The 23165-nt window shown below is 41.4% G+C and overlaps 1 protein-coding gene across 1 annotated transcript in view; it reads right to left on the bottom strand.

The window, feature by feature from the left end:
• The window catches only part of gnat1 (guanine nucleotide binding protein (G protein), alpha transducing activity polypeptide 1), a 66710-nt gene that overhangs the window by 15351 nt on the left and 28194 nt on the right, over positions 1-23165 (bottom strand). Inside the window, exons 2-4 of the mRNA XM_028824095.2 lie at positions 7102-7144; positions 1985-2126; positions 149-306 (exon numbers count right to left, since the gene is read on the bottom strand). Of these exons, the coding sequence (XP_028679928.1) occupies positions 149-306; positions 1985-2126; positions 7102-7144 (343 nt within the window). The remainder of the gene's footprint in view (positions 1-148; positions 307-1984; positions 2127-7101; positions 7145-23165) is intronic.

Raw genomic sequence — 23165 nt, forward strand, 5'->3', positions numbered from 1 at the left:
GGTGTAGGCAAGAGGGGGCAGTTTAATAAAGCTGGGAATCTGAAACTGGGAATCCTTTTAGCAATGGAAGTATGCCAGGGTAAAAGATGGCATTAAAAGATGGCACCAGACCTTGTTTATCTTTTGCATGAAACATAAAAATACTTACTATCCAGCAGAATCATTCAACTGATACTCTGAGGCTCTGTCAAAGCAGGCTTGTATGCCAGAGTCTTTCCAGAGGCGGCTGATTATATCCGACATCTCTTTTGGCATGGTGCCCTCTTCAATGGTGTCTGCAAGGTGTATCAGCCTTCGGGCATCATCCTGTAGCAAGTCAAGAAGATGAATAAAGGTGCTAATAAACTAATAACATCTGTCATCTTCTCCTCAAGTTAACCTCCTTAGTGTTAGACCCGAGCGCCACTCGAGCTGTAAAAACAGAGCTAAAAGCATTAGTCCCGGGCGTCACTCGGGCAACTGTATAGAGGGGCCTCACATAAGCGTTAGACCCGAGGATTACCCGGGCTGTAAAAGTGCCAACAGCGTTAGTGCCGAGCGTTGTTCTGGAAACGATTAAGGCGTATCTTGCGTAAGTGTCAGGCCCGAGTGTTATCCGGGCAACAGTGCAGACGTCTAGTAAGAAACGTTTTTCAGAAGCCCAGGTGTTGCACGCTCTTGACAGTGATACGAGCAGTGATGACAAAATGAATCTGTCTTCAGGTAATGTAATTGAAACGGACAGTGAAATTGAAAATGATTCTGATAAATCTGAAAGTGACACTTGTGTCAATCGCACTTGTGCAGTGTGCTGTTCAAGAGCCGATCAGCCTGGAAAGAGAATCTGCAAGGAATCACACTACTATTGTCCTGACTGTGACGCTGGATTGTGTATTTCACTTTGCTTCAAGATATACCCCAGAAACGACACATTCTGACAGGATATACGGTATTAGCATTAATGTTATCATTATTATTATGATTTGTATCATTAGGATACTTCTGACCTTGCACTTTTAGTGTTTTGCACATTTTACAGTAGAAAGATCAGATTTTATAATTAGGTAATTTTTCAAGTCAAAAAATGTAATGTTTTTTCGAGAAAAAATGTAACACTAAGTAGGTTAATAACCACATGTTGTTGCAAAGTTCACAACTTATTTATGGATGTAGAAATTACTTTTATGGTGGTGAGGTTTATCTGTTTTAGCGAAGAAAATGGCCTCATCCCCTTTTACACCTATAAACTATCCAAGGTGTGTTTAGTACCTTTAAGTTTAATATCACGGGAAATTGGAGCTGAAAATTTTCCGTATGAGGAATTGGAATTTTAAATTTTGGTATGAGTGTTGGAAAACTGGGCATGGTCAAGACTACAAGTTACCATTTAGGGGGAATACTACTTGGCTTTAGGGAGGGGTCTTACACGCAATGTTATCAGGTACACGATTGCAGGCCCCTTTAAATTCATGAAGGGAGTTATGAGAGAAAAATTCTCAAGGATGCTCATGACTTCAAATGTGAGGTAGAGGTAAGGACATAACTGTTGGTAGGAAAAGGGACCAGTGTGGCTTGTGGGAGAGAAAAGGGGACAAGAGTTGTGAGAATCTGAGACAAACTACTGAGTCATGTACTGTAGCTGAAGCAGAAACCTCAAGAACCTTGGAGAGGCACCAGGATGAGACACTGGAACAGCTTTACTGCTAGCTGAGCAAACAAGCCCGATGGACTGAATGGTCTCCTCTTGCTTGGCAACTTCATGTTCTTATATCTGTGTGGTGTTTGCATGGTCACCTCAGTTTCTGCATTGGTTGCTCTCTGAGTACTTAGGTTTTCTTTCCCACCTCCCAATGTTGTGTATATTGTGGTAATTGATGACTCTTGTGTAAAGTGGGTGATTTTTGATTCCTCTTGTTCTGTGATATTGTTTGCATTGCTTTGCTTAGTGAAGCACTTCCTATTGGTGTTCATTATGCAAAGCTGGTGCTACACGCATGCCACCTACCTGTCTTGCTGTATCTCCAAACTGGATATTCAAAGTAGTCATAGCTTTCACAATGGCCATAATGGACTGCAGGGTGTTGCTGTAGATAATAACGATGAACTCCAGGCATTCCTCCAGTGAATAACCATCCTTATGGATAATTCTATCAGGAGGAAAAGAAAGATACGACTTGACTTATGACTTTAGTGGTGTCCGTGTTTTCATGTTTTAATGAGTGGAGTGAAGCTCTAATGACTTAATAAATGAGGACAACTGAATTTCTATCTATCTAGTATATAGTGCCTTTCACTCCTATCTATCTATCTATCTATCTATCTATCTATCTATCTATCTATCTATCTATCTATCTATCTATCTATCTATCTATCTATCTATCTATCTATCTATCTATCTAGTATATAGTGCCTTTCACTCCTATCTATCTATCTAGTATATAGTGCCTTTCACTCCTATCTATCTATCTATCTATCATATAGTGCCTTTCACTCCTATCTATCTATCTATCTATCTATTATATAGTGCCTTTCATATCTATCTATCTATTCCTGCCTACTATATTAAAACTTCTATCTATCTATCTATCTATCTATCTATCTATCTATCTATCTATCTATCTATCTATCTATCTATCTAGTATATAGTGCCTTTCATATCTATCTATCTATTATATAGTGCCTTTCATATCTATCTATCTATCTATCTATCTATCTATCTATCTATCTATCTATCTATCTATCTATCTAGTATATAGTGCCTTTCACTCCTATCTATCTATCTATCTATCTATCTATCTATCTATCTATCTATCTATCTATCTATCTATCTATCTAGTATATAGTGCCTTTCATATCTATCTATCTATCTAGTATATAGTGCCTTTCACTCCTATCTATCTATCTATCTATCTATCTATCTATCTATCTATCTATCTATCTATCTATCTATCTATCTATCTATCTATCTATCTATCTATCTATCTATCTATCTATCTAGTATATAGTGCCTTTCACTCCTATCTATCTATCAATCTATCTATCTATCTGGTATATAGTGTCTTTCATATCTATCTATCTATCTATCTATCTATCTATCTATCTATCTATCTATCTATCTATCTATCTATCTATCTATCTAGTATATAGTGCCTTTCACTCCTATCTATTTATCTATCTATCTATCTATCTATCTATCTATCTATCTATCTATCTATCTATCTATCTATCTATCTATCTATCTATCTATCTATCTAGTATATAGTGCCTTTCATATCTATCTATCTATCTATCTAGTATATAGTGCCTTTCACTCCTATCTATCTATCTAGTATATAGTGCCTTTCATATCTATCTATCTATCTATCTATCTATCTATCTATCTATCTATCTATCTATCTTCTTACAGTGTCTATAAAAAGTTGAATATGAAGGAAAACAAGAGAAAGAAAGGACCTGTAATAATTTCTAAACATTTAGTACTCTTTACAATGTAAAAACAGATGCTGGATGGTCTGCTGCATAGTTCAAAACCTCTTAGATGAATTCATAGTTGGTTATGCCAGCCGGCAGCTTTGTCCTTCAAATTTTGTGTTCTTCCTTTTGTATTGTATTTTCTATACACTTAGCATATCTGATTTTTTAAATATAAGATTGTATTATTTTAACAGTCAGGGCAACTTAACAGCGAGGTCACGACAATGTGCCATTGAGAGAGCCTGTATACAGTATATGGTGGTCTAGTGATGAGAGTTCTGCTTATCCCTTTCTTTCTCAGGATGGACATTTTCCTTTGCCTTGGTAATCTAAGTGGAAAATTCTTATTCTAGCATTATCTATAAATTCTCCTGCTTAATGTTTTCATGTTTCCTTGAACACAGCTATATTGTGTCTGCTGAAGAAATGGCTGGTGCCTTGCTATGGTCTGCATATATAATTGTAACAAAGCATTTTTCAAACCTGATGGTGGTGAAAAGCCAGGCTCATCTACCTTAATAAATAATAAGTATCTCTGTGTCTCTCCTGTTACTATGTCTCTGTCATTCCAACAGATCACAAACGTTGACGCTGCTTTCCTAAATTCCATACCAAATAGCATATAACAGACATATTCATTGCAGTTGTCAATCCAACAGATGACACATCACAAACATTTCATACCAAATAGCATAAAACAGGGATATACTGTATGCATTGCATTTGTTAATCCAACAGATGGCACCTCCATCTATTGGAATGACAAATGCAATGCATTTTATTTCCACATGCATTACAAAATGCATTCCAGTAGATGGTGCACTGCAAATGTTAACACTGAGGTCTACTTTGAGTACTTAGATCTGAACCCATCTTAGATGGGTAGCATAGCAAGCTTTATATACATGCAAAGTTTGTTTAAATGTTGATAGAAATAAGACTTCCAACAGGCTGGGACACTTCCAGAAAATCGTTATGAGTTTAACTGGCTGGGGGGCTTTCTTAAAACATGGATTTCCTCTCACAGTGCAAAGACAAGAAGATCTGGGAAACAGATGGTGCTATATTGTCCCCTCATATGAATGTATGTGTTTGTGTGTTCAGCTCCTGTGATGGGCTGGTGGTCTGCTCAGGGATTGTTCACCCCTTGTGCCTGCTGCTTGCTGGGGCAGGCCTTAACTCCCCATGAGCCAACTCTAGATAAGTGGGCAAAGAAACTGAATAAATGAATCTTATGAATTAACATGGAGCTGTGCCTGCTGCTAGGTTTACAGTCATATGAAAAAGTTTGGGAACTCCGCTCAGCCTGCATAATAATTGACTCTCAACAAAAAAGATAACAGTGGTCTGTCTTTCACATACATCTGAGCACTGCGGTGTTTTCCAAACAAAAATTTTTAGTGACGCAGTATTTAGTTGTATGAAATTAAATCAAATGTGAAAAACTGGCTGTGCACAAATGTGGGTCCCCTTGTCATTGTGCTGATTTGAATGCCTGTCACTGCTCAATGCTGATTACTTGGAACACCAAATTGGTTGGATGAGCTCATTAAGCCTTGAACTTCATAGACAGGTGTGTCCCATCATGAGATATAAAGGTATTTAAGGTGGTCAATTACAAGTTGTGCTTCCTTCCCTTTGACTCTCCTCTGAAGAGTGACAGCATGGGATCCTCAAAGCAACTCTCCAAAGATCTGAAAACAAAGATTGTTGAGTCTCCTGGTTTAAGGGAAGGCTACACAAAGCTATCTCAGAGGTTTAAACTGTCAGTTTCAACTGTAAGGAATGGAATCAGGAAATGGAAGGCCACAGGCACAGTTGCTGTTAAACCCAGCAGGTCTGGCAGGCCAAGAAAAATACAGGAGCGGCATATGTGCAGGATTGTGAGAATGGTTACAGACAACCCACAGATCACCTCCAAAGACCTACAAGAACATCTTGCTGCAGATGGTGTATCTGTACATCGTTCTACAATTCAGTGCAATTTACACAAAGAACATCTGTATGGCAGGGTGATGAGAAAGAAGCCCTTTCTGCACTCACACCACAAACAGAGTCGCTTGTTGTATGCCAATGCTCATTTAGACAAGCCAGATTCATTTTGGAACAAAGTGCTTTGGACTGATGAGACAAAAATTGAGTTAATTGGTCAAAACAAAAAACGCTTTACATGGCTGAAGAAGAACACCGCATTCCAAGAAAAACACCTGCTACCTACTGTCAAATTAGGTGGAGGTTCCATCATGCTGTGGGGCTGTGTGTCTAGTTCAGGGACTGGGGTCCTTGTTAAAGTCGAGAGTCGGATGAATTCAACCCAGTATCAACAACTTCTTCAGGATAATGTTCAAGCATCACTCACAAAGTTGAAGTTACGCAGGGGTTGGATATTCCAACAAGACAATGACCCAAAACACAGTTCGAAATCTACAAAGGCATTCATGCAGAGGGAGAAGTACAATGTTCTGGAATGGCCGTCACAGTCCCCTGACTTGAATATCATCGAAAATCTATGGGATGATTTGAAACAGGCTGTCCATACTCGGCAGCCATCAAATTGAACTGAACTGAAGAGATTTTGCATGGAAGAATGGTCAACAATACCTCCATCCAGAATCCAGTCACTTATCAAAGGCTGTAATTCTTTGCATTTATATAGCGCTTTTCTCACTACTCAAAGTGCTTAGCAATTGCAGGTTAAGGGCCTTGCTCAAGGGCCCAACAGAGCAGAGTCCCTATTGGCATTTACGGGAATCAAACCGGCAACCTTCCAATTGCCAGCGCAGAGCCTATAGGAGGACAGCGTCTAGAGGCTGTTAGATTTGCAAAAGGAGGCTCAACTAAGTATTGATGTCATATCTCTGTTGGGGTGCCCAAATTTATGCAACTGTCTAATTTTGTGATGATGCATATTGCATATTTTCCGTTAATCCAATAAACTTAATGTCACTGCTCCAATCCTACTGTGTCCATAAGGCATGTCAGATATTAAAAGGAAGTTGCTACTTTGAAAGCTCAGCCAATGAAAAACAAAACTCCAAAGAATTAAGAGGGGTCCCCAAACTTTTTCATATGACTGTAGATGTACGTCTGATGATTGACATGGCAATGACACAAAGATAATTTCATCATCAGGCTGATGAAGCCGCTGTGGGAGCACTTGAGTCCTTTGAATCGGAGCATCATTATGGACGCTTCCCTCATCATACTAGACGATGCCTCTCTTATTGAGTCTCAGTCTTATTCAGCTTGGCAAGCTTACTATACTGTATGTTTAATTTTGCGAGGAGACAGAAGAATGAATGTACTTTTTCACACAGCTTTTTAAAGCAATTAACATTGTGTCTAGAGTGTGTGTGTAACAGCTCTTGAAACATTTAAATCGTCCACAATGACTGCGCATTTAATGAAGCCGTGCATGTTTCCCTCAAGTAGTTTCTAATGATTTTTAAGTGATGCCCCATTCAGTCATTTTTCTTATTTATTTATTTATTTTTAAGTTTTACACAACAGGAATCAGATAGATAGATAGATAGATAGATAGATAGATAGATAGATAGATAGATAGATAGATAGATAGATAGATACTTTATTAATCCCAAGGGGAAATTCACAATCAGTATGTAGAATTTTATTTCACATCTCACTTACTTCATCTGTTTGACAATGGTGCTCTTCCCTGACTCACCAGCACCTGCGGAGAAGAGAAGAGGAGAGAAATAATTCAACAGTACACACTCCATACTTAAATACAGTTGTCAATATTTACTACTTACACATAATTACATACATACATATGTATTTGTGTGTGTGTATATACAGTATACTGTATATATATATATATATAGAGAGAGAGAGAGAAACTGCTCAAACAAATTTAAGGAACACTTTAAAAACACATCAGATCTCAAAGTGGAAAAAAAAAATCCTGCTGGATATCTCTAGTGATATGGACTGGGTGATGTGTTAGGAATGAAAGGACGGCATATCATTTGCTGGAAATGAAAATGATCAACCGACAGAGGGCTGAATTCAAAGACACCCCGAAAATCAAAGGGAAAAAATGATGCAGCAGGCAGGCGAGTCCATTTTTCAGCAGCTCCAAATCATACTCAGAGTTGAGGTCAGGCGAGTGAGCGAGGGGGGCTGTCAATGGTATCAATTCCTTCATCCTCCAGGAACTGCCTGCATACTCTCGCCACATGAGGCTGGGCATTGTCATGCACCAGGAGGAACCCAGGAGCCACTGCACCAGCACAGGGTCTGATGATGGGTCCAAGGATTTCATCCCGATACCTAATGACAGTCAAGGTGCCGTTGTTTAGCCCAGGGGTAGGCAACGTCGGTCCTGGAGTGCCACAGTATGTGCAGGTTTTTGTTCCAACCCAGTTCCTTAACGAGAACTCAATTATTGCTGATGAAGCACATATTGCTTAAGTGACATTTTAATGCTTCATTTTAGTGGTCTCGCTTGTTAAGGTTCTCCAACCTTAATTGCTTATTTCAATCTTAAACTGCTGCATTCAGTGTTTTAATTGCTCCTTATTAGCAATAAGATGTAAAACAGGGGTAGGCAATGTCGGTCCTGGTGAGCCGCAGTGGCTACAGGTTTTCATTCCAACCCAATTGCTTAATTAGAAACCAATCATTGCCAATCTCAGACCTTATTTAATTTTATGGCTTGTTAGTCTGTGCAATGTAAGGCTTTTATATCGTAGATATTTTTCCTTTCCAAGGATATCATCCAAATGATTTGAAGCCTAAAACAGATCATTTTCAGTCTGTCACATTTTTCTATTAAGTGTTTTATTAAATCAAACCGTGCATGATGAACACACACAGATGTAATTGGAAAAAAGCTAGCTGGAGAACTGCTGGCTGCTTTGTCTTTTACATCTTATTGCTAATAAGGAGCAATTAAAACACTGAATGCAGCAGTTTAAGATTGAAATAAGCAATTAAGGTTGGAGAACCTTAACAAGCGAGACCACTAAAATGAAGCATTAAAATGTCACTTAAGCAATATGTGCTTCATCAGCAATAATTGAGTTCTCGTTAAGGAACTGGGTTGGAACAAAAACCTGCACATACTGTGGCACTCCAGGACCGACGTTGCCTACCCCTGGTTTAGCCTGTAGAGGTCTGTGTGTCCCTCCATGGATATGTCTCCTCAGATATACCATCACTGACCCACCACCAAACCGGTCATGCTGAACGATGTCACAGGCAGCATAATGTTCTCCACGGCTTCTCAAGACCCTTTCACGTCTGTCACATGTGCTCAGTGTGAACCTGCTCTCATCTGTGAAAAGCACAGGGCGCAAGTGGTAGACCTGGCAATTCTGGTATTCAATGACAAATGCCAATCGAGCTCCACGGTGCCAACTAAAGGACGTTGGGCCCTCAGGCTACCCTCATGAAGTCTGTTTCTGATTGTTTGGTCGGAGACATTCACACCAGTGGTCTGCAGGAAGTCCCTTTGTAGGCTCTGGCAGTGTTCATCCTGTTCCTCCTAGTCCAAAGGAGCAGATAGTGGTCCTGCTGATGGGTTAACGACCTTCTACAGCCCCGTCCAGCTCTCCTAGAGTAACTGCCTGTCTCCTGGAATCTCCTCCATGCCCTTGAGACTGTACTGGGAGACACAGCAAACCTTCAGGCCACGACACGACACGTATTGATATGCCTGGCAAAACGAATGACAAAACAGATGAGGAGGGAAAAATGTCAGTGACCATTCATTCCTGTTTTGGGGTCGTCTCATTGTTGCCCCTCTAGTGCACCAAAGCAGCTGAAACTGATGAACAACCCCCTCTGCTACTGAACTGACCAGATCAATAGCAAAGAAGATTCATTGACTTGATGCTATACTCGGATTAAAAAGTGGTCCTTTAATTTTTTTTGAGCAGTATACAGTATATATAATATATATTGTGAACACTAGAGGGCACTGTTGCTCCTCAAACCCAACAGACAGACGCCAGGTAAAAACACCAAGAACACGTTTTATTCTTTTTTCTTCCTTTACAGTGCTCTCCACCACCACAGCCACAAGTAATTAAGAATTACATGGCACATAAACTATTCCCTTTTCTTTCTCTTTTCTCCTCCACACCTCCCAGCAAGCATTGTCCACCTCCTCGCTTCTCTGAGGTCCTTCCGTCCTTTTATATTGGCCAACCCAAAAGTACTTCTGAGCTTCCGGTTACATGGCCTGCCAGCACTTCCAGGTTGGGTAAGAAACCTTGTCTCTTGTAAATTTATAGCACCCCTTGGCAGCACCCACAGTGCTGAGATAGCGAACTCCAACTCCGAGGATGCCCTGTGGGAAACCGGGACACCACTGTAAAGCAGGGAAGCTGCCATCTAGCGTCTTGGGGGAGTCTGTGCCCTAAAAAAACTGCCTTCCCCCATCCTTCCATATCCGGGACATCCTGGCCGTGTTGAGCAGCCAGCTGTCTGTTACTATATAATATATATATATATATAATATATATATATATATATTGAAGAGAAGGTCTGTGATACGGTTTGCATATTTGCAGCTGGAGATCCACAAAGGGAGAAAAAATTAATCACGTATCATAAAGTAGTTTTTATTCCTGAGCTTTCAACCCCTGCCAGGGGTCTTCATCAGAGGATAATGCTTAGACTTACAAGAATCAAAGGCAACACATTACATTGCTGTGTGCTTCATGGATTGCCGAAGTTCCCCATCGTCTAATACATTGGAGGGCTTCTTGCCCGAAGGTTGTACGAATGGAAGCATTTATGTGTATATATCTATATATATATTGTAATATGTCATTATATAGCGCCTGACCCGGCACAGACTTACTCAGAGGCACGTGTAAAATAAACAGTCTTCTTATTTCTCTTCAGCGGGAGGGGCACGTCTTCCCCGTAATCCCTCCAGCCACAACACAGTCCCACAAGCATTTAATACAGCACCAACAACACTTTTTCTCTCCTTGGCACCACCACTCCTCCCAGGCAACCTCGTCCTCTTCCTCCCGATTCTGGCTTCTGAGTGGTGGATGCTGGCCCTTTTAATAGCCAACCCGGAAGTGCTCCAGGTGCTTGATCACCTGTGGCTAATTGCACTTCTGGGTGGGGCTGCAGAGATGTCCAGGTGGGTTCCTGGCTCCATACAGCACCCCCTGGTGGCCACTCCAGCTCCCCACAGGGTTGTGGAGAACTCCATCTCCCATGAAACCCTGTGGGAAACTGAGGGACCATCGTCAGCCAGGGAGGCTGCCACCAAGCGTCCCGGGAAAGGTAGTGAGATGTCCATAGCTGCTCCCCCGGAGCATATGTAGAAGGGGCATCCCGGCCGGGCATGAAACCCGGTCGCCTGTCACAATATATATATATATATATATATATATATATATATATATATATATATGGTTGAAATAGTTTACTGTCAAATAATGCAAAGAGTACGCGACACGTGTTTCGCCCTAATTCTGGGCTCAACAGGCGTACACACTCACTGCACTCCCTTACGGGAATCGAACCTCAGACGTCAGCGCTAGAGGCGAAGCCCCTAACGTTGCGCCACGGCGTGTGGTTCGTTCATTTCACAGCATGTAGATCAGGGTAATTACATTCACGGCATTCGTAGTCTGAATCACAATCTGATTGTATGGGTGGTTACCTACCAGGTAATGCTTGTGGTTGGTCAGCAAGTCGGCTAACATCCGCCACGGTGCCTTCAGTTGTGAGAAGCAGATCATAGAATGGTTGAAATAGTTTGCTGTCAAATAATGCAAAGAGTACGCGACACGTGTTTTGCCCTAATTCTGGGCTCTTCAGGCGTACACACTCTACTGCACTCCCTCTCGGGAATCGAACCTCAGACGTCAGCGCTAGAGGCAAAGCCCCTAACGTTGCGCCACAGCGTGTGGTTTGTTCATTTCACAGCATGTAGATCGGGGTAATTACATTCACGGCATTCATAGTCTGAATCACAATCTGATTGTCGCTTACTCTTTGCATTATTTGACAGTAAACTATTTCAACCATTCTATGATCTGCTTCTCGCAACTGAAAGAGGGCACGTGGCGGATATTAGCCGACTTGCTGACCAACCACAAGCGTTACCTGGTAGGTAACCACCCATACAATCAGATTGTGATTCAGACTACGAATGCCATGAATATATATATATATATATATATATATATATATATATATATATATATATATATATATATATATATAGTGGCCACCAGGGGGTGCTCCAGTGCCCCAACACAACAGGACACAAATTAAAGGGCACAAAGAATCTTTTATTGTGGGGAAACTCTTTAAACTAAGCATTCCCCACCACAGCCACAAGTACAAAGATGCACAAACACAATACCACAAGTCTTTTCTTCCCTTTCTCATTGGTCACTGCCTCCTCCACTCCTCTTTGCAGTTTTGTCCACCTCCTCCTGACCTGTTAAAATGTCTTCTAGTCATTTCACACTCTGTAGCCAACAGTCTCAGAGAAAGTCACCTAGTCATACATCAAATATATTAAGTTGAAAAGTGAAGGACGTGATCTACATGTAACTCTATCCCTAATTCGTCAGTGTAATCTACTGATCCCAAGTAAAATTCTGCATTGGACAACACGCTTCAGGGAATCTCCAAGGATTTAACAGGCTCTAAAAATGGATGGGTGAATCAATATGGACGGTTTAACCTTTACAGGGTTATTCTTAATTTCCTTCTTTTGATTTTGCTGCTAAATTTATTTTTTCAAATTATTTAAAAGATGCAAAATAAAATACTTGTATGAAGTACTAAGTGTGACATTTTCTGGGAGCATTTTGTAGATCACATCCATCCATCTATTATCCTACCCGCTATATCCTAACTACAGGGGCACGAGGGTCTGCTGGAGCAATTGCCAGCCAACACAGGGCACAAGGCAGGAAACAAACCCCAGGCAGGTCGCCAGCCCACTGTAAGGTGCGCACGCACACACACACACACACACACACACATACACCAAGCACACACACGGGACAACTGCACACACACGGGACAATTTAGGATCACCAATGCACCTAACCTGCTGCATGTCTTTGGACTATGGCAGGAAACCCACGCAGACACAGGGAGAACATGCAAACTCCATCCAGGGAGGACCAGGGAAGCGAACCCGGGTCTCCTAACTGCAAGGCAGTAGATCACATTGTTTTACTCATCACAGAAAGCAGAGATCAATAGAGTGGCTCTGCTCTCTTCTCATCCATCCATCCATCCATTTTCCTAACCCAGTTTAACAGGCCAGTTGTCAGAGGGTGGCTGGAGTCTATGCCAGCAGTCATAGGGCACAGGGCACAGGCCCACCTCAGTGCTCTCTGTTCTTCTAAGCAAAATCCCTTGAAGAAAGCAAGCAGTGAGCGGTAACTGTGTAATGTGCCCACAAGATGGCGACAAATGCCTGCAGTATAATAATAGAAGGCTCAGCGGAGAGATGAACACTCAGTCAAGTATAAGTTACAGTAGTGTATCCAGGCACAGAAAATTCTTTTATTCACATAAAGACTTTACAATCTAAAGCTAACCTCAATAATTAGCAATCATTAAATTTTATGGAGTCAACTTCACAATATAATGTCATTTGTACATTGTTATCATGGGCAGTTAAAATGCATAGTGACATAGAACTTGGCATTGAGGCCACAGGACTATTTATAAACATTGCATGAACATTTTAATATTTTAATTCTAAAAACATTAAATAAACTTAAAATAACTATATTATTATTATACTATAACATTTTGTCTTTTTTCTCTTTCTTCATCTAAAGCACTTTGAGCTACATCATTTATATGAAAATGTGCTATAGAAATAAATGTTGTTGTTGTTGTTGTTATACACGTATAAAGTATAAAAACGCAGTACGCTGTTTTACTTGTGGGACAGCCCAAAGTGTGCCATTAATTAGTTTACTTACAGACTTTGGGAGAGGCCTTCAATCAGAACAAATACACATAGAAATTAGGGTGAACGACTGGCACAAAACACTATATATAAAAGTGATGGACATGTAGATAATGCAAGATATTATATTACATAAGAAAAGGATAGAAGAGAGATAGATATATATGAAACATGCTATATAATAACATAGACAGATACTGTATATGAGGATTGATGAAACATACTGCAGCTAGACGGATAGTGTCATGCAGGCACATCAGAGTAATAACCTGCCAGGACCAGAGGGGGCACTGCTGCTAACATTGTCATCTCCTTCTCTCCAAGCAGTGCCAAGAAACTGCTCAGTGAGGACAACTGACTACACCCCTTCCGCTTCACTGTCTGTAAAATCCCCTGCTTCCTGGTAGGAGGCTTCAATTTGGCAAGAGTAATCCGCTGGATGGAGCTCCTGAGCAGACCGACCCTAGAAGCCAAGTCTATTTTCGACAGCCTTTAACAGCCCAAACACAAGGTCTAAGATTCCATTTCTTTGTTTGTATTTAAATATTAAACAGGACGACCTGGTTGGCGCCCCAGATTTTGTTCTGGAGCCCTATCATTCCTGCACTCGGCAAAGATAGATAGATAGATAGATAGATAGATAGATAGATAGATAGATAGATAGATAGATAGATAGATAGATAGATACCTTAGTATAGTAGGCAGGATTAGATAGATAGATAGATAGATAGATAGATAGATAGATAGATAGATAGATAGATAGATAGATAGATAGATAGATAGATAGATAGATAGATAGATAGATAGATAGATAGATAGATAGATAGATAGATAGTGTGGCGGAAGTGCTGAGGTCCAGGGCTCTGTAGGCATCGGGGCACCCCCTGGCAGGCCCCTGGTCCCCATAGCCACCAGGGTGGTCGTCCCCTCGTGGTCTGGAGGAGGCGTAAGCCCTCCTCCGGTCCTTTTAGGCATCCCGGCTGGGTACCACCCCCAGCCGCGTGCCACAATAGATAGATAGATAGATAGATAGATAGGACCCCCATTGTGATGATTAAACCCCACCACTCTGACTAATCGTACTCGATTTACCAAGAGGGGACCAACCCACCATTCTCTCAGTCGTGTCTCGATTCCCTCTTGGTGGTATCACGCAGACACTTACATGGGAAAATCGTAGGTTGTGACACTAGAAAGGTTGAGAAACGTTGCTGTAGATGATGAAAGGCAAAGGGCACAAAGTCAGACACAGATATGAAAGGCTTTATACCAAAAGGTCTGTACATTCAATTTCTCAAACTTTTCTTCTTCTACCTTCTGTGGCAGTTGTCATGTTTGGCCAGTGAAAGACTGAGAGTCTGACGACACAAGAGACTGTAATCAGCAACCTACACTGGAACAGGCTGACAGACATCATAGATGCTTTTATGACAAACCATAATTGCTAACATGCATTGCATTACACTAATGATACTATATTAGATGCAAGGGGACATTTTCTTTACGGTTTTCTTTTAAACCAAGACTTTATGGGCCCATCACTTCTAGCACAAGTACCATAGAGACAATACAATCACATAACTCTTTTATTAACAGAAGTATTAATATATAAGAAGTTCCTATTCAAGAGTATGATGTTCTACCAAAGACTTTTAATCTATCCAAATATTTTGGTGCCTTTCTATCCATACAAAACATCCTGTTAATTTGTTTCCTTGATCCTGATTGGTGTAGAAGTGTGTGTGTGTTTTACAGCCAAATTATGCAAATGACCAGAGCCTTTATAAGCCCAGGAAGGTCCTTATTTTTTCAGCATTTGTCTTATTCAACCAAACCATTCGCATGCTTCATCAGATCTGAAAGAATGCCCATTGAAACCATTGCTGTAGATAGATAGATAGATAGATAGATAGATAGATAGATAGATAGATAGATAGATAGATAGATAGATAGATAGATAGATAGATAGATAGATACTTTATTAATCCCAAGGGGAAATCTCAGTAGTGATCTGAGCTGTTATTTGAAGAAAACTAGCTAACACTAGTGTTTACAACTCTATACTAATATATTTTAAGTATGTTATCAGACTTAAATAAAGGAAGTAATGTTGAAAAGCAAGCCCGTTTCCCACAAACAATCTCTGCACTGATATTGCAACCTAGATGAAGGAACACCATCTACAGCTCAAACCTGGCAAAAACAGACCTTCTTGTTAACCCAACGCATCTTTTTATCTCTGTTCAGCTTGGCTCATTATCACTAACAGTCAGTTTGCAACCTTGCGGTGGGGATTGGTGACATGCCGTCCTTCATGGACCATGGTGCTATGGAATCTACAGTCTCTTGGTCTTGCAGATTCACTCTGTATGGCACATCTGTTTACAGTGTCTACCTAAAGTATCTATCTATCTATCTATCTATCTAAAGCAGGCAGGCCATCCATGAAACTCGGTAATTATCTCAGCTTGTCCGTCTAATCGGCACCACCATTTCTGTTCATCTTGGCTCATTATCTCTAACACCCACCAAGTCCGTACTCAACCTTGGATGACCAGCTGTCCTTCACTGACCAGTACTGTAGCTATCTCTCTGTCTTGCAGTTTCACTGTAAACAACAACAGCAAGATCAGACCATATCTGACAGAGCATGCAGAACAACTCCTGGTGCAGGCTCTGGGCTTGTCACGGCTGGACTGCTGCAACTCTCTGCTGGCAGGGGCACTGGCATTTGTCTCCCAGCCGCTACAGGTGAGTCAAAATGTAGCAGTACATCTGCTGCTCAAGTAGACAATCAGGCACATTGTCACTCATCTCTTCCAATCACTACATTAAATTCAAAGCCTTCATGCTTGCCTACAGAGTAGCCAGTGGGTCTGCACCTCTATATATGTGGAGACACTTGTGAGGTCCTATGCTCCTTCTCAAGCACTCAGATCCACTGATGAACTGCATCTGGTGATGCCCCCTCCTCGTAGCAAATCCCAGTCCAGACTCTTTTCAACAGTAGGTCCTGGCCCACTGGAATGAGCTGCCCACCTCCATTTGAAACTCTCACTCCATTCAATGTGTCCCGGGAGCTGAACTTTTCTAGGTGCCCAGCTGGTACCAACCCTTCATTTGGTGCCAGTTCACCACAGATCACATACACACCCAGGGTTACATGGAGATACTTTCAAAATGACAATCACTACGTATATTTCTACAGTTAAGCTATCTCTGCAGTACTAGGGTGTGCCACACACATGCGCATGGGAGGCAGCTAAAAGGACCAAATGAAGGTAATTCCATGCCAGGTCAGGGGGTGGCGGGGTGCACTAACCCTTTCTTTGTTATCCCTGCAGACCAAACCTGGGAAATTCCAGCCATGATTATGTCACTTCCGGGTCTGGCCACCCTAACATCACTTCCAGTTCCCTGCCTTAAAACCCAGACCACTTCCCATGTTTCCTCAGTTCTAAGTTGGACTGAATTCTGTACACATCTGTGCAACCTATTTTGCCTTTTTGCAGCCAGGCCTGAAGTATATGGGTGGCTGTCCCAAACCATTTTTTCTGCGTGTCAAGGCTATTTATTTCACAGGTGTAGTACCATGTTAGCCATTATGGATGTAGTGAGAAGTTAAGTAAAAATGGCACCTTTTATTGGCGAACTACCTAATTCTTGGCATGAAATGTCCCAACACTGCACTCTATGTGAGAGAAACTGGACAAACACTCTGCCAGAGAATGAATTTACACAGGTGCCTCCACATTAATTTATGGCAACAGAGATGTTCTTCTTGTAGCAGCCCACTTCAACAGCCATGGACACTGTGAAAGGGACTTTAAAGTCACAGGGCTTGTGGGCCACTTCAGAACACAGCAAGAGAAAAAAGAATTGGAAGTCAAACTGATGCTAAAATGAAACACATTACAACATGGTTTAAATAGAGACACGGGTCTTATGGCCAGATATGAGGATTGTTTGCGTCTCTCGGACTGACACAGACAACCTGAGTACAGATCCACATTGTATTGAAATCCTCATCAGAAACTTCCAAAGACTTTGTTGGACAGTTATCTATCTTATCCAAAGATCTTGACTAGACATTGTTCTCCTCTCTAGCTAAATGAATCTTAGCCTGGAGAGGTCTATTAATTTTTCACATCTAAGATGTCCCACTTAAAGGTATTCCTATACTGTATCTGTCCTGGTGTCTATATAAGCACCGGGAACTCCAGTTTCTGTATTAACATCACTCCTGAAGAAGGGACCTGAGTTGCCTCGAAAGCTTGCATATTGTAATCTTTCTAGTTAGCCAATAACAGGGGTCATTTTGCTTAAATTCTCACTACAGTAAAACTAGAAATACTTCAAATAAGATTTCCTCTATTTCTTTTTATATTTAACCAGAACACGTCACATTACCTTTGTGTTCTGCACATTGGAAAGAAGTGAATATCAAAGATTGACAAAGGAAAAAAAGTTAATTTAAAGCACACGCGACTTGTCAGCCGGTGACTCAGTGCCACCAAACATTCTGCAAAATGGCTTGGTCTTTGGTCAGATAAGTAACATGAAAATGAAGCTGACTGATCTTTTTTTTTTCTTTCTTTTGCTTTTCTGTTTCTTAACGTGGATCACAATTGCATTACATCAGTAACCCACTGAAACTAAATCGGAGTTTGGCAGGAGTTCCAGTCAGCCGGTTCCTAATTGCTGTCTTCTCAGAGTCCACCTCTGTTGAGAGAGGGACAATGGATGGATTTTGTTTTGATGTACTTCATAGGCTTTGCATTCTCTAACCCTGTGGAATTCTCACAATGTTCATTGTGTAAAAACCCTTTTATTGTGGGAGGCGTCTGTATCTGATTATTATTATTATTATTATACTTTTTATTTTTTTCACTGTCTACGTCTCATTTTCTTTTTAATTAGCAGACTGGAGATCAGATAACGAGATAGGAAAAATGTCACTGGAGTGAATGCTGCGATTCATTGATGTCATTTAAATGATGTCATGTGTATTGTTTAACCCCTTCCAGGACAGTGTGGCAACAGTGCCAACTACAAGCGTACAGACTTCAGCAGACTTCTTTGGAAACAACCATTGCACTGTCTAAGAAGCTGGGATTTTTAAGAGTACTGTTTTTTCTGCAAATTCAAAATATACAAATAACTTAAATGCATTCTCAAAACCTCTTAATTCAGTTCAGTGTCATGGGGAGCTGGAGTCTATTCTAGCAGCACTGGGTAGCAACAGGGCACCAGTCCATTGTGGGGGACACACAGACAACTGGAACCAGTTTAGAGTCATCAGCAGCATGGCTTTGAGAATGTGGGAGAAAGACCAGTGCAGACATGGGGCAAATGTCAGGGCGGAGTGGTGGATCTGAGGCTAAGGATCTGCGCCAGTATCCCGAAGGTTGCCGGTTCGAATCCCCGTCACTGCCAAAAGAGATCCTACTCTGCTGGGCCCTTGAGCAAGACCCTTAACCTGTAACTGCTCCAGGGGCGCTGTACAATGGCTGACCCTGCACTCTGACCCCAAGAGGTATGCGAAAACTAACAAATTCCTAATACAAGAAATTGTATAAGGCGAAATAAAATAAAAGAACAAATGTGCTAAATGGGTACAGGATCTGGGAGGCAAAATTGATAACCGCCACAGCACGGTGCCATCTAGAGAAAGAACTCTTTACCAAAAATGACAGCTGCAAAAATTTAGTTAAACGTACGGAAGCCGAGAGAGGATGTGCAATGTCGTTATTTTTTTAAATTGTTTCCCCGAGATAGCAGACTAATTTTATCGAGATCTCGAGAAAACGAAAATTAAAAAGTATATTTACATATTTATAGACAAGACAAATACTTTAGACATTAACCCCCCACACAACAAATTCATTACTAGAACAACATCAGAAATTAACAAATCAGGGTGAGAGATGTAATCGCTATAGCTAACCTGTTTCCCTCAAACACCACAGTATGGCTTTACTGTCCTTAAAGTTGTTAGATGACAAGGAAATGCTGTAAGCAAAACAGAACACACAGCCAGCTGATGCCAATACTAATAACGTTCACTCCTACCAGTCAATAAGTTGGTTGAACCAGAATAAATACAAAAAAATTAATCTTCTGAGACGCGTCTCAATTGTAATCCTGAAGAAAATTACAGAATACACTGCAGCTCCATATTCAACTTAAAATCTTCACTCGAGCACATTTATCTCGATTTAAACTATCCACAATGTTCCCAGGGTAAGATTCAACCTGTGAACATTGCAATCGAGCTCCAAACTCACTGAGTCACATAACACAAATCTTTGATCGCCAAGCAAGCAGCCTTAGTGCCACCATCACTCCTGACCCATTAACAGCTGTGTTTGGTTGAGTCCCAGATGGGCTTAAAGTGGAGAAGGACAAACAAACTGTAATGGCCTTTACCTCACGACTAGCACGTGGACTTATCTTGCTCAACTGTAACAATCCCGGCCCACCACCTTTAAGTCAGTGGCTAAGTGATGCCCTATACTATCTGAAATTGGAAAAAAATCTAATTATTACACAGAGGATCTGTTCAAAACGTTTTAAAAATATGGCAGGATTTAATAAATAACATTTTAGAATAATCTTCTATATTGAAGAAAAGGATACTCCTTGCTGCTTCAAAGATTTGTTCGTTCGGTGGAGGTTGAATTTGGGTTTTGTTAAGTTTTGATTTGATTGTATGGATTATTATTTGCTATTAATTAAAATTAATAAAAAAAAAGAAGTTAACAAATTATGTTGCGAGATGTAATCGCTATATTAACCCGTTTCCCACAAACACCACAGTCTGATTTTACTGTCCTTAAAGTTGCTCGAGGACGATGAAATGCCAGAAGCAAAACGGCAAACATAGCTAGCCGATGCCAATACTAATAACATTCAGTCCTACCAATCAATTATTTGGTTGCACCAGAACTCTTCTTCTTCTTTGAGCTGCTCCTCTTAGGAGTTGCAACAGTGGATCATCTTCTTCCAGATCTTTCTGTCCTCTGCATCTTGTTCTGTTACACCCATCACCTGCATTAGGCCTTCCTCTTCTCCTCTAGCCTGGCAGCTCTCTCCTTAACATCCTTCTTCCAATATACCCAGCATCCCTCCTCTGCACATGTCCAAACCAACGCAATCTCGCCTCTCTGACTTTGTCTCCCAACCGTCCAACCTGAGCTGACCCTCTAATGTCCTCATTTCTAATCCTGTCCATCCTCGTCACACCCAATGCAAATCTTAGCATCTTTAACTCTGCCACCTCCAGCTCTGTCTCCTGCTTTCTGGTCAGTGCCACCGTCTCCAACCCATATAACATAGGTGGTCTCACTACTGTCCTGTAGACCTTCTCTTTCACTCTTGCTGATATCTGTCTGTCACAAATCACTCCTGACACTCTTCTCCACCCATTCCACCCTGCCTGCACTCTCTTTTTCACCTCTCTTCCACAATCCCCATTACTCTGTACTGTTGATCCCAAGTATTTAAACTCATCCACCTTCACCAGCTCTACTCCCTGCATCCTCACCATTCCACTGACCTCCCTCTCATTCACACATGTATTCTGTCTTGGTGGTCCTACTGACCTTCATTCCTCTCCTCTCTAGAGCATATCTCCACCTCTCCAGGGTCTGCTCAACCTGCTCCCTACTCTTGCTACAGATCACAATGTCATCAGCAAACATCATAGTCCACGGGGACTCCTGTCTAATCTTGTCTGTCAACCTGTCCATCACCATTGCAAATAAGAAAGGGCTCAGAGCCGATCCAGAATGTAATCCCACCTCCATCACTCCCACCGCAGACCTCACCACGGTCACACTTCCCTCGTACATATCCTGTACAACTCTTACGTACTTCTCTGCCACTCCCGACTTCCTCAAACAATACCACAGCTCCTCTCTTGTCACCCTCTCATATGCTTTCTCCAGGTCCACAAAAACGCAATGCAACTCCTTCTGGCCTTCTCTCTAAACTTCTCCATCAACATCCTCAGAGCAAACATCGCATCTGTGGTGCTCTTTCTTGGCATGAAACCATACTGCTGCTCACTAATCATCACCTCACTTCTTAACCGAGCTTCCACTACTCTTTCCCATAACTTCATGGTGTGGCACATCAATTTTATCCACCTGTAGTTATTATTGGTTGCACCAGAACAAATTAAAAAAAAAGTCATCTTCTGAGATGCGTCTCAATTGTAATCCTGAAGAAACAAATCCATGTTCCAGATGGTGGCTTCCATTGTAGAAATTCTGTGCTAACACACTGTTTCTCCTCGCTTCACCGGCCAATGTCTCTCTCTCTTTTTCTCTTTCCGGGTTAAATCCCCATTAGACCAACAGTCCTATCTGCGCTGTGTCTCCCCCTTAAAGGCGCCATTCCCCATTATATGACAAACCCACAGCATCCCATTTCCTCAGGTATACATTAAGGACTGGCAAACTAAGAAAAGGCCAGTAGTACATGTGGCACCCGCTAAAGCTGGACTGAAATGAATACAATTTGAAATTTGAAAAGGTATGCTTACAGTAAGGATGGATTGTTAACGGGGTCAAACAGATATCTAGTTACTCATTAACAAAGCCGTTTAGGATTATCAATATCAGATTCCAGGATCTGGAGGCCAGAAGCTATCCCAGGAGTACTGGGATCAAGGGAAGAACTATCACTGGCCAGTATTTCAGTCATTCACTGGCATACTTATGACCATTTTAAAATTTACAGCATATTCCATTATAATGAATCCAAATGGCCGCCGTATAGCAGTTAAGGACGGCTGTCTGGATCACAAGCTTTGTCTGGTGAACAAAGCACCCACCAAGTCTGGCGTCCTGTCTCTGTTTTCTCAGACAGAATCTCAGATCAAATTGGGAACAGAATGCCAGTCATGAGACCGCCCAGATGGGCACAAAGAGTTCTGTCATCAGCAGCACCCTGTGTAATGAGGGCATTTCCCATCTCCTCTGCTTTGATTTCTTGCTCCCTGTGCATCGGGCCTTCATGAACAAAACCCACATTGAAACAAAGCCGTCTTCTAATTTAGACCATCAAGATGACCTTGTCACATTTGTTTTTTTTCTGCCGCCATCTAACCCACTGAAATCGAGTGGTAGTAGGATTTTGATTAAACTACTGAGCATCCACAGCAAATAAGAGCAGAAGGCTTTTAATTGGCGTTCCCACGCATGCATGTATTCACTATACCATTTAAGAAAAGAAATGTGAAAGTAAATAAGTCAGTAGCCAAGGCATTTAAAGGATTCTCCCTTAGGGTAGCCTTAAACACAATAGTCAATGCTGTCTCTTTGGCATACTGTTTAAAAGAAGAAGATTTTCCAGCTGAGACATTTTAGGAAAATAATTTGTATTCTGATAAGAGCCACCCATTCACGTAACATGGGTAGTGGCCATTGAACTTAACAGGGATGTTGAAAAAAGGGCTGCAGAAAAGCCAAAAAAAGAAATACGCTGCGGCCTAAATTCTAAGTTTAGTATATTTAGCAATGTAACATCTCATACTGGTGGCTGTTTCTTTAAATTACACAGTGTAATCCAATTCAGAGTCACAGGATTGGAGCTTATCTTGGCAGCATTGGGTACAAGACAGGAGCCAACACTGCACGGAGTGTCAGTCCACCACAGAGCCCCCTCATGAGCACCTTCACACAGGGCCAGTAAGGAATCGCCAGTCAATCTAAACCGCATGTGTTTGAGACGTGGGAGAAAAATCAAAGTATCCAGTAAAAAATAA

Source organism: Erpetoichthys calabaricus, chromosome 18 (assembly GCF_900747795.2).
Source record: "Erpetoichthys calabaricus chromosome 18, fErpCal1.3, whole genome shotgun sequence".
Taxonomy (NCBI): domain Eukaryota; kingdom Metazoa; phylum Chordata; class Cladistia; order Polypteriformes; family Polypteridae; genus Erpetoichthys; species Erpetoichthys calabaricus.